General features: G+C 41.0%; 1 protein-coding gene across 1 annotated transcript; it reads right to left on the bottom strand.

Moving 5' to 3' along the window:
• Window positions 1–2,189: 2,189 nt before the first annotated feature.
• LOC148128441 (vomeronasal type-2 receptor 26-like) lies at window positions 2,190–9,992 on the bottom strand. The gene is made up of 3 exons (XM_087949087.1): window positions 9,909–9,992; window positions 9,244–9,373; window positions 2,190–3,094 (listed from the first exon to the last, which is right to left on the bottom strand). Exons 1-3 carry the CDS (start codon window positions 9,990–9,992, stop codon window positions 2,190–2,192), a joined length of 1,119 nt encoding a protein of 372 aa, XP_087805213.1.
• Window positions 9,993–12,573: the final 2,581 nt, after the last annotated feature.

The following is a 12,573-nucleotide window of genomic DNA, read 5'->3' as shown; positions in this document are numbered from 1 at the left end:
GGGGTGTGTGGGAAGTTTAATTTCTCTAATTGTTGCCTAGAGTTCGATGATGTCGGTGAAATCATTGAGCAACAGGCCAGACGTATAGAGAATCTTGCCCATGTACCTGTACAGAAATGGAATGGGTTCAATCTTGGTGAAATGTTTGGAACCTGGTTCCCTAAATTGCCTGGCCTTCAGGCTATTATTGTGCTCGTGGTCATAATTGCTGCCGGGTGTGTAATCTTACCATGTATTCTCCCTATCTTTGTAAGGGCAATCTCTAATAGTCTTTCTTTGTTCGTGGACAAACAGTCTACTGAAAAAGCTATGGCTCTTTGGGTGGAAGGTCAGATAAATACCTATGAGGAATTTGCCCCGCTGTGTGAAACTACACAGTAATCTGTCAATTAAGGTGGAGTTTCAAAGGGGGGAATGAAGAGGGAGCTGAACAAGGATGAAATATAAACTTTCATATCTTTCATATAAACATATCTAAAACATTATTCTGTTACTATAAGCAAGCCATATTAAGAAATACCTGCATGCTTCCTGTAGCGAGTCAAAAGGAATATTTGTAACTTCCCATATTCTAACTGTACTGAGGAACTAAAGCTAACCACATATCTGTAAACAAGAGTGAAGAATGGAAAATAACCAAATGGTGTAAGATAACTGGAAACTTTGAATATGTACTTTGACCTGTACTCTGAAATGAACTTTTAACTGAACTTTTTATTTCCTCTATTATAATCCGTATGTAGAAACATGTAATAGAAATATGTATAACCATCCTTATTTGGCGAATAGTGTTAAGAATAACGCCCAGATTCTAGATGATGTCATTTTAGGTATAAAGGAAATGTTTCAGGAAGAGATGGGTGTTCAGAATTTGCCATGCTAATGCTCTGAACCTTTGTGCACAAATAAAAACCTGTATTCTCCAACCTTTCGTGGTCTTGTATCCTGATTTGGAAACAGGATATGCTGCAACACTTGTAGGAGATTGCACAGTGTAGTGAGCTTTATGCCTTCTGCTAAATGGTAGTTGGTTAATCCTATTATGTCCTGAAGGATCATGTCCTGTTCTTCTTAATCCCAACACCCTGAAGCTGAAGGTCTTTTGTTTTGTAGATAGGCTGGCCCAAACTTTCTTAATGGGCACCAAATATCTGCTGGGGGGAGGCCATTAAGAGAGACTTGGGGGGGCTGTTTCCTGCCTTTAAAAACATGTTTCTCCATTTCTCCCCTTGGGGAAATATAATATCTTGCCTTTTTAATATTCCTCAAAATATTTCATTCTTCTATGAGGGTTTCCCCCCCCTACAATATGATGATATTAGTGAGGTTTTGGCATGACTCACTAGTCCACCTGTTCAACCACACAATAGTAACCACAGTTCTTCACAAACATCCAGGGGATTCGCTTAAAGTCAGCATCTTAGGAGGATTCAGCATGAAGGGAAGGAGCTCCAGATGAAATCAAAACAAAATAAGAAGGGTTTGCGAGGCCTCGTGAGGAAGAGGCTCAATAAGTAGAGCCAAAGCCCAGGCATCAGAGAAAGAAGGAAACTAAAAGATAGACTTCCTGATGAGAAGAAGCAACTGAAAAGGAGGCAGCAACTGAGTAAACCAAGGAGCCAGAAACCAAGGAGAAGCAATAACCATCAGGCCTTCTGTTCAGGTCGACGCTGGAATTAATAGTCGATTGAAAGAAAACATTCGTAGAGAATTCAGCAAAGCCTCAGGAATCAGTGGAAAGAAACATGCTTAAAAACACTGAAAGTGAAACAATGCCAACATATTCTTAAAAATGATTTTGATTAAAATAAAGTTGGAAAATGTCATGTTGGAAACAAATATCTAAATATATAATACCAACATTTATTGCCAAGTTGATTTTTGGATCTATGGTACAATGGGCATGAATGAAAAATTTGATTATTGCAGATTAACAAACGTCTTATGATTATTCACACCACTTGGTTTCCAATTATTTAATGGGCAAGGCCATCTCTAAGCTCCTTATTTCTTAGAAATGAGATGAAATGGAAACATGTTCAAAATCAAAATAAAGACTCCCAATACCTGGGGTGGAGTAGGGCATTTTAAAGGGTTTTTATGTTGTGGTTTTTAATGGTGTAATCCAGTTGGAGTTACCTGTGTATAAGTTAGATGGCAATATAATTATGTTTCATAAATACATATCATCAAAGACCCTTGTGCCTCATAATATTCTCTCTGAAATTAAGATGGGGCCTCAGTAGGATAATGTAGCATTTAGGGAAAAAGATGCAAGCCAAGAGTCCAGCCCCAGAGGCTAAGATGGAGAAGATCTCCACAGCCACCATGGACTTCCCTTTGGTGCTCAGGTAAGTGGGGAGGAAAGTGATCCAAACACTGCAAAATACCAGCATGCTGAAAGTAATGAACTTGGCTTCATTAAAGCTGTCAGGCAATTTCCTAGCCAAAAAGGCCACTGTGAAACTGATGATGGCCAGGAAGCCCAGGTAGGCGAGGACAGCATAAAACATTGAAGCTGAGCCTTCCTGACATTCAGAAATGATCTCACCAGTCAAGGAGTGGAAGTCCAAGTTGGGAAATGGAGGGGAGGTAACCAGCCAGGTGACACAAAGAACGGCTTGGATCAGGGGACAGGCTATGACAATGGAGTTGGTCAGTGATTTTCCTAAAAGTTTCCTTGACTTGTTCCCTGGTTTGGTAGCCATGAAAGCCAGAACCACCATGACAGTTTTTGCAAAGACAGAGGAAACTGCAAGGGAAAAGAGAATGGCAAAGGCAGATTGTTGGAAGAGACAGGTGAGCTTCCTGGGTCGACCAATGAAGAGGAAGGAGCAGAGGAAGCAGAGCAAGAGGGAGACCAGAAGGATGTAGGAGAGATCTCGATTGTTGGCCTTGACGATTGGTGTGTCATGATGTTTAAGGAAAACTGCCAGGACTGCTGATGTGGTCATAGAGAGAAAAAGAGTGAGAGATGTTAATGAGTAGCCCAGGATGTCTTGATAAGCAAGGAAGTGGAGTTTCTTGGCAATGCAGTGATCTTTATCCTTGTTGGGATATTGGTCTTCTGGGCAGGGGTCACAACGAGCTGCATCTGAAATGAGGAGTCAGTGTGCATTTCATGGTGAATCAACAAGGGCAAATCACCCAGCCTTATTGGTGACGCTGGGAATAGGTTAGTCAGAAAAACAGATCTGTTCTCTGTCTCACCGTCTCTGCTTTATGATTGAAATCCAGTCATTCAATCTTTTGTTGCAGGGAAGGATTAGCAGACCTGGCTAGATGGATCTCCTGTTTCTCCAAGAAGTCTTTGAATATCCTGGGAGATTGACAGTTCTGAAAAAAGAACTATCCTTTATCCTGGGGTGGGATTCAAATTTCTTAACAACCAGTTTTATGGACATGACCTAATTTGTGAGTGTGGCTTGGTGGTCACGTGACTGGCTGGGCGTTGCTTGTATGTAAATATTGTAAATATTTATGTAAATATTGAATTTTTTTTAATAAAAAAGAGCAACTTTTACCCAAAATCAGGTAAAGCAGGCAGGCAGATTGAGTTGCTCACAGAATCATAGATTCATTCAAAAATCTATCTTTCTGCAATCTGCTACCTGAGTCAGCACTGAAAAATAGAAGCTAGGAAGGTTCAGCTCTGCTTTTAGATTAGCTAGAAAACAAGAAATCCAACGACTTCCTGCTTTCTAGCTAATCTAAATCTCCTGGCACAGCCGATAGTCGGAACAGCTGATGTTTGGGGATAAAAAAGGAAAAATAGCAACTTAGCAGGCAAGTTGGATGGCGTGCATGCCAGGTAAGGAGTGACTGGGCAGGGTGGGGAGGGACGGGGCCAGCCAATGGTGCAATTTGCCAGTTATCAGAACTGTGTAGAATCCCACCTCTGCCTTTATACTTCATAAAAATTAAAGCTTGAATCTTACATCCCATTCTTTTCCAAACAGATTGAGAGCTAGTTCTCCTGATGGGATATAAAATTAGGAGTAGAGAGAGTCTAGTAGGGAAACCCCTGAATTGTGCCTTCAAACAAACCTGTGTTAAATTCCTAGTAACAAGAAAAGTTGCCTGTAGGGATAGTAATTTAGATTCATGAATAAGAGAATCTGCTGAAAAGTATGAATATACTGAAGCATGTAAATTCTACCAAAATGATGCTAAAATTAATATGTTTTTTCCCACTGAATGGCTGGAAGACCAACATTTGAATGTTCTACCTGTCTGATCAGAAATGGTCCCTTCTGGACAAGGGTCACATTGGTAGCAGCAAACCTGCTGGCCCTCTGGAACTCTTCTCCTCTCTCCTGCCTGGCACCTCTTCTTGCCACACCTGGCAAAGGGCACCTTCTAGAAGAGAAAAAGAGAAATGGTTGAGATTGCTTAAGCAATGAACATACTTCATTGATTCATTTCCCCATTCCTATTTCCACCTTCAGAATGTTTTCAAAAGAAATGGTCAACCAGGCCCTACCAGAGTGATAGGCTCCAGAGGGATTCAGGCCAGTGGCAATCCTGATCCATGAATGGATGCTGGAGATTAGAACTGGAACCCCAAAATGCAAAGGAAGGCTTGTGACATGGAGCTACAGCTTTTCTAAAATATAGAATCATGAGGATTCAATTGAGTGGGATTGGTCCATGGAAATCACTGTTGTCTGCTTTAATGGCGTCCTGGGTTTCAAGCAGGAGTTTTCCCCAATCTTACTCCATCTTGGACTTTTCAGAAGCCAAATCTCAAATATGTTAAACCCAAAGCAGGTTTTTCATCAAACTCCTGATTTTTTTTTTCCTGATTGAATAGACCTATTTCCCAGTTAAAAGGGTGTTATGCATCCCTGGAGTGACTGAATCCTGTGCTGAATGTACAACTTTTCCTTCCAGCTCACCTTTGTGGCCCAGATGATGGCATCGGAGTTAATGGTGAAAGCTTGTCCCGGGAAGCCGTGGAATCTATTTGTCCAACTTTCATGGGGACAAAAGATTGATTGGGGAGGAAGAGCCAGTTGAGAAGATCATAACGAGAAGAAACCAACCCACTTTCTGAGAAGGAAACTTCCTCTCCAGCACTGTTGTTGAACTTGATGTTCCTCAGATAGGGAAGAATCTGAAAAAAAGACACCTGGGTTAATTGGCTGAATCTTGGTTACCAGTGCATGCAAAATAGATATTTGTGCAGGTAAGATTATCAACCTTGATGCCAACCAAAACCAAGCATTTAATAGTGAGTGCCATACCATGTGCACTAATCAAACTGGCGGGAAGAAAGTAGGGGCAGGCAGGCACAACACAGGTTATGTAGACAGTAAACACAGTGTCAGACATAAAGATCTCAAGATCTTTGTGCACTTGAGATCTGCACAAAGTCTGGGGAACAAACAAGGTGAACTCAAATATGAATACATGAAGGTAGATATCATATAGTTGGAATAAAAGAAACTTGGTGGGATGAAACCCATGATTGGAACAAATTGGTAGACAAGTTTTGAACAAACTGTTCAAACTGTTCAAAAAAACCAGACCCCATAAAAGAGGAAGTGGAGTTGCACCAGGGGTGGGTTTCTACTGGTTCTGTCCACCTCTGTAGAACCAGTAGCTCTGAAGAGCAGCAGACATAGAACCAGTTCTATGTCTGCTAATGTTTTTGCCCACCCGCCCACCCGGCCTCTTACCTGATCTTTATTTCCTGATTTTTCAACTTCAGCTGCTGAACGAGGCACAGCTGCAGTTAAAAAAGCAGGAAAAGTGGGCTGTTTCAAAGGCTGCATCTCTACACACAGCATGCTGATGACGATTTACAGGCGTGTGGCTCACAGTGTGCAGGGAAGCTCGTAAATCCCAAACCGGTAGTTAACCTGTCGTATCCCACCCCTGAGTTGCACGGTATGTAAAGGACCATTATATTGTTACAGAAATGCATGAAACTAAAGATGAAAACCTCCTAGAATGCATATGGGTCAATATAAAAGAAAAAAAGAATGACATGGCCATAAGTGTATATTATAGGCCATCCAATCAAGCAGAAAAAATAGATGTCCTTTTTGCCAACCAACTAACAAACATATGTAGGAAACACACAACAATATTAATGGGAGACTTCAATTAATCCTAATTCTGCACCAAGTGAGAAATCAAATAAGTTCCTAACCAACCTAGCTGACAACTTTGTTGTCCAAAAGGTAGAGGATGGAACCAGACGGTAAAGAGAAGGACCAGGGGAGACATGATAGCAATGCTCCAATATTTGAGGGGCTGCCACAGAGAGGAAGGGGTCAATCTATTTTCTAAAGAACATGTAGGCCAGACAAGGAATAATGGATGGAAACTGAACAAGGAGAGATTCAACCTGGAAATAAGGAGAAACTTTCTGACAGTGAGAACAATCAACCAATGGAACAGAAGTTGCCTTCAGAAGTTGTGGGAGACCTTCAAGAAGAGATTGGACTGCCATTTGTCAGAAATTGTGTAGGGTCTCCTGCTTGGGTGGGGGGTTGGACTAGATGACCTACAAGGTCCCTTCCAACTCTAATTATCTATCATAATATGATGCCCATCATCCTAGGAGATGGGTCTATAGATGAGAAGCTAAATCAATCAGAATAGAGCTGGAAGGGACCTTGGAGGTCTTCTAGTCCAGCCCCCTGCTCAAGCAGGAGACCTTATGTCATTTCAGGCAAGTGACTGTCCAGTCTCTTCTTAAAAACCTCCACCTACAACTTCTGATGGAAAACTGTTCCACTGGTTAATTGTCCTTACTGTTAGGAAGTTTCTCCTAAGATCCTTGGTGGAGATCTAAGCAATCAGAAGTAACATCAAATGTTCAATCCAGTTGGAGTTACCTGTGTATAAGTTAGGTGGCAATGTAATTACATTTCATAAATGCATAATATAATCAGAGATCCTTGGGCCTCAATATATTCTTTTCTACTATTCAGATGGGGCTTAAATAGGATAATGTAACATTTGGGGGAAAAGATGCAAGCCAGGAGACCAGCATCAGAGGCTAAGATGGAGAAGATCTCCATGGCCACCATGGACTTCCCTTTGGTGCTCAGATAGCTGGGAAGGAATGAGATCCAAACACTTCAAAAGACCAGCATGCTGAAAGTAATAAACTTGGCTTCGTTAAAGCTGTCAGGCAATTTCTAGCCAAAAGGCCATTGTAAAACTGATGAGGGCCAGGAAGCCCAGGTACGCAAGGTTGGCATAAAACATTAAAGCTGAGCCTTCCTGACATTCAGAAATGATCTCACCAGTCAAGGAGTGGAAGTCCAAGTTGGGAAATGGAGGGGAGGTTACCAGCCAGATGACACAAAGAACAGCTTGGACCAGGGGACACGCTATGACAATGGAGTTTGTCAGTGGTTTTCCTAAGAGTTTCCTTGACTTGTTTTCTGGTTTGGTAGCCATGAAAGCGAGAACCACAATGACAGTTTTTGCCAAGACAGAGGAAACTGCCAGGGAAAAGAGAATGGCAAAGGTAGTTTGTCGGAAGAGACAGGTGAGCTTCCCAGGTTGACCAATGAAGAGAAAGGAGCAGAGGAAGCAAAGCAAGACGGAGACCAGGAAGACGTAGGAGAGATCTCGATTGTTGGCCTTGATGATTGGTGTATCATGATATTTAAGGAAAACCACCAGGACTGAAGATGTGGTTACAGAGAGAAAAAGAGTGAGAGATGTTAATGAGTAGCCCAGGACGTCTTGATAAGCAAGGAAGTGGAGTTTCTTGGCAATGCAGTGATCTTTATCCTTGTTGGATTATTGGTCTTCTAGGCAGAGGTCACAGTGAGCTGCATATGAAATCAAGAGTCAGTGTGAATTTCATGGTGAACCAACAAGGGCATCCATATTGGTGATGCTGGGAATAATTTAGCCAGAAAAATGGATTTGTTCTCTGTCTCACTGTGTCTGCTTTATGATTGAAATCCAGTCATTCATTATTATTATTTTTTGCAGGGAAGGATTAGCACACCTGGCTAGATGGATCTCCTGTTTCTCCAACAAGTCTTTGGACATCCTGGGAGATTGACAGTTCTGAAAAAAGAACTATCCTTTATCCAGGGGTAGGGTTCAAATTTCTTAACAACCGGTTTTATGGATATGACCTAATTTGTGGGTGTGGCTTGGTGGTCATGTGACTGGATGGGCATGGCTTGCTGACTGGGTGTGGCTTGGAGGTGACATGACTGGATGGGCATTGCTTGTATATAAATATTGTAAATATTTATGTAAATATTGATTTTTTTTAATAAAAAAGAGCAACTTTTATCCAAAATCAGGCAAAGCAGGCAGGCAGATTGAGTTGCTCACAGAATCACAGATTCACTCAGAGATCTACCATTCTGCAATCTGCTACCTGAGTCTGTCACATAAAAGTTGCTTTCAAGCAAACTCATAAAATTTGCTAGCAAGCAAACTCAGAAAATTTACTCACAGCACACCATGTATTTAAATATTGACCTTTTCATTTAAAAAAGCAACTATTACACAAAATCAGGCAAAACAGGCAGGCAGATTGAGTTGCTCACAGAATCATAGATTCATTCAGAGATCTATCTTTCTGCAATGTGCTACCTGAGTCTGCACTGAAAAATAGAAGCTATGAAGGTTCAGCTCTGCTTTTAGATTAGCTAGAAAGCAAGAAATCAAACAATTTCCTGCTTTCTCGCTAATCTAAATCTCCTGGCACAGCTGATATCCAGAACAGCTGATGGTCTGGGGAAAAAAAGGGAAAATAGCAACTTAGCAGGTAAGTTGGATGGCATGCATGCCAGGTAAGGAGTGACTGGGTGGGGTGGGGAGGGGCAGTGCCAGCCAATGGTGTGATTTTCCATTTCCCCGAACTGCACAGAATCATAACAACCGGTTCTATAGAATCGGTGCCACCAGGTAGAATCCCACTTCTGCTTTTATCATTCATAAAAATTAAAGCTTGAATCTTACATCCCATTCTTTTACAAAAAGATTGAGAGCTAGTTTTCCTGATGGGATGTAAAATTAGGAGTAGAGAGAGTCTAGTAGGGAAACCCCTGAATTGTGCCCTCAAACTAACCTGTGTTAAATTCCTAAGAAAAGAAAAGTTGCCTGTAGGGATAGTATTTTAGATTCATGAATAAGAGAATCTGCTGAAAAGTATGAATATACTGAAGCATGTAAATTCTACCAAAAATGATGCTAAAATTAATATGTTTTTCCCCACTGAATGGCTGGAAGATCAACATTTGAATGCTCTACCTGTCTGATCAGAAATGGTTCCTTCTGGAAAAGGGGCACATTTGTAGCAGCAAACCTGCTTGCCCTCCAGAAGTCTCCTCCTCTCTCCTGCCTGGCACCTCTTCTTGCCACACCTGGCAAAGGGCATCTTCTAAAAGAGAAAAAGAGAAATGGTTGAGATGGCCTAAGCAATGAACGTGCTTCATTGATTCATTTCCCCATTCCTATTTCCACCTTCAGAATGTTTTCAAAAGAAATGGTCAACCAGGCCCTACCAGAGTGATAGGCTCCAGAGGGATTCAGGCCAGTGGCAATCCTGACCCATGAATGGATACTGGACATTGGTACCGGGACCCCAAACTGCAAAGGAAGGCTTGTGACATGCAGCTACAGCTTTTCTAAAATAAAGAATCATGAGGATCCAACTGAATGGGATTGGTCCATGGAAATGATTCTTGCCTGCTTTAATGGCGTCCTGAGTTTCAAGCAGGAATTTTTCACAATCTCACCACATCTTGGACTTTTCAGAAGCCAAATCTCAAATGTGTTTAAATCCAAAACAGGTTTTTCATCAAACTCCTGAATTTTTTTTATAAATAGACCTATTTCCCAGTTAAAAGTCTGTTATGCATCCCCTGGAGTGAATGAATCCTTTGCTTAATGTACAACTTTTCCTTCTAGCTCACCTTTGTGGCCCAGATGATGGCATCAGAGTTAATGGTAAAAGCTTGTCCCGGGGAAGCCATGGAATCCATTTGCCCAACTTTCATGGGGACATAAGATTGATTGGGGAGGAAGAGCCAGTTGAGAAGAAACGAGAAGAAACCAACCCACTTTCTGAGAAGGAGATTTCCTCTCCAGCACTGTTGTTGAACTTGATGTTCCTCAGATAGGGAAGAATCTGAAAAAAAAGACACCTGGATTATTTGGCTGAATCCTGGTTACCAGTGCATGCAAAATAGACATTTGTTCAGGTAAGATTATCAACCTTGATGCCAACCAAAACCAAGCATTTAATAGTGAGTGCCATACCATGTGCACTAATCAAACTGGCGGCAAGAAAGTAGGGGCAGGCAGGCGCAACACAGGTTATGTAGACAGTAAACACAGTGTCAGACATAAAGATCTCAAGTGCCTATATACAAATGCACAAAGTCTGGGGAACAAACAAGGTGAACTCGAACTACGAAGACATGAAGGTAGATATCATATAGTTGGAATAACAGAAACTTGGTGGGATGAAACTCATGATTGGAACATATTGGTAGAAGGATACAAACTGTTCAAAAAAACCAGACCCCATAAAAAAGGAAGTGGAGTTGCACCAGGGGTGGGTTTCTACCGGTTCTTTCCACCTCTGTAGAACCGGTAGCTCTGAAGAGCAGCAGACATAGAACCGGTTCTATGTCTGCTGATGTTTTTGCCCACCCGCCCACCTGGGCTCTTACCTGATCTTTATTTCCTGATTTTTCTACTGTTCTTCCAATAATTGCAAAGAAGAATAACATCCTACTCATTTAGCAATAGCTTATCTTCATACAACCAGAAGGAGAAAAGCAGGTTTGTTTCCTGTGTTGTTCACCAAAACAGAAGTAGGAGTTGAGGGTCATGGTGCAACTAGTATTCAGCCTACCTGAAAGTGAATATCTGCACCTAAGATGGAGTCTGTAGAATAGAATGGAATGGAATGGAACAGAACAGAACAGAACAGAACAGAATGCAGAACAGAGCAGGACAGAACTGAACTGAACAGAATAAAATAGAACAGAGTTAGAAGGTATCTTGGAGGTCTTCTAGTCAATCCCCTGCCTAGGCAGGAAACCCTACACCACTTCAGACAAATGGTTATCCAACATCTTTTTAAAAACTTCCAGTGTTGGAGAATTCACAACTTCTAGAGGCAAGTTGTTCCACAGATTAGTTGTTCAGATGGAGGGAGGGATAAGGAGCAAGGTTCTAGTGTGGTGATCAGTTGTAGCCATCTAAAAGTAAGCAATAATTTTGTATGAAAAAACTGATTGATTTATTCTTGTATGGTAAGGGATGAAATTAGAAACCCATTTCTCCATGAGATGAAGTACTTGAGATGTATGGCTAATTTAAACTCTGCTGGAGTGCTGCCTAGCAACTGGCTAAAGGCTGGGAAATTAGTCTGCTGTCAGCTGGTGGGGAAGAATACCATCAACCATGATAGAGTTGTTCAATGGTTTTCCAGTGTGGTCCCAGAAAGCTGGTTCTGTCTAGTGTGTCATGCCCGATTAAACACATACAGAGATGGAGATTTTAAAAAGCTTTATTCTGCACAGGAGAAAAGACACAGGGGGATCATTCCCATTGGGCCTGTGCAAAGGCCACTCCTTCAACAATACAGTTTTTATACTTAAGCCCACCTTAACCCAACCTTTTTGAGATCAACCTATGACTTTGTCATTGTTTATTAATAATGCTTAGCTTGCATCTGTATTGTCTAATAGCAATCAGCACATTTGCCTCTAATTTCCAAGAACAATTAGTACACATTTGCCATAATTACCATGTTTCCCCCAAAATAAGACTGGATCTTATATTACTTTTTGCTCCAAAAGACACATTATTTTCTGGATAGGCCTTATTTTCAGGAAAATATGGTACTAAATGCATCTGTCTGGCTGATGTTCTTAACTAAGACTTATTTTGGGGGTAGGTCTTATATTAAGAGCATCCTGAAAAACCATGTCTTATTTTCGGGGGAAACACGATAGTATAATTCCACCAAAGTTCCTACTTAGAGAGGATAGACCTGAGTGAAAACAGTGTTGTATATCAGTAGTAGTAGTAGCATTAGTAGTGTAGTAGTAGTAGAGTAACAATTATATACTAATGATAGACATAATTAACATAGAGATAATAGTAATATATTATCAAAAGTGATAGAAATATAAGACAATATACATAAAAAGAACTCACATACTTAATCTTTCTCTTTTGTATCTTAGATATTTTTTATCAAAATGAAACATCTCGCCAATGGTCCAGTGCTTTTGCAGAACTTTTGAGTCTAGGATAATCTAATCAAATACAGTTTAAAAGAGAACCTATAACAAGCTCCACTGATTTTCTATCCTTTGTTCTGGATGGGGTCACAGTACCTAAGATGGAATTGATGTGCAGTTGGGCTGATTTAATTAAAAAATAAAGACTGGAAAAAGTGGGTCTGGATGTCCATGGATCCCAAGGAATTGATGTCTGGAAAAATGTGGTTGGCATTGGTAGATGATATAAATATTATCTTTATTCAATGATCAGTCCTCACAGCCTGTGATGGGAACTGTTAACAGCATCTGATGTTGAGTCGTAAGAATTTTGGCTCAG

The sequence above is a fragment of the Notechis scutatus genome, unplaced genomic scaffold (genome assembly GCF_049901735.1).
Source record: "Notechis scutatus isolate UNSWTSFEM ecotype Mainland unplaced genomic scaffold, rNotScu1.2 NSCUSCF73, whole genome shotgun sequence".
Lineage (NCBI taxonomy): Eukaryota > Metazoa > Chordata > Lepidosauria > Squamata > Elapidae > Notechis > Notechis scutatus.
The sequence above is the reverse complement of the archived record's forward strand: the minus strand, read 5'-3'. Positions and strand labels throughout refer to the sequence as shown.

Bases quoted from the DNA above. Each gene is read 5' to 3' on its own strand.
- LOC148128441 (XM_087949087.1), bottom strand. From the start codon at position 9,992: ATGAAAGTTGGGCAAATGGATTCCATGGCTTCCCCGGGACAAGCTTTT. The intron at 9,374-9,908 runs GTGAGCTAGAAG...TTTCTCTTTTAG, and splicing joins CCATCATCTGGGCCACAAAG to AAGATGCCCTTTGCCAGGTG. The intron at 3,095-9,243 runs GTAGAGCATTCA...TCCTCATTTCAG, and splicing joins AACCATTTCTGATCAGACAG to ATGCAGCTCGTTGTGACCCC.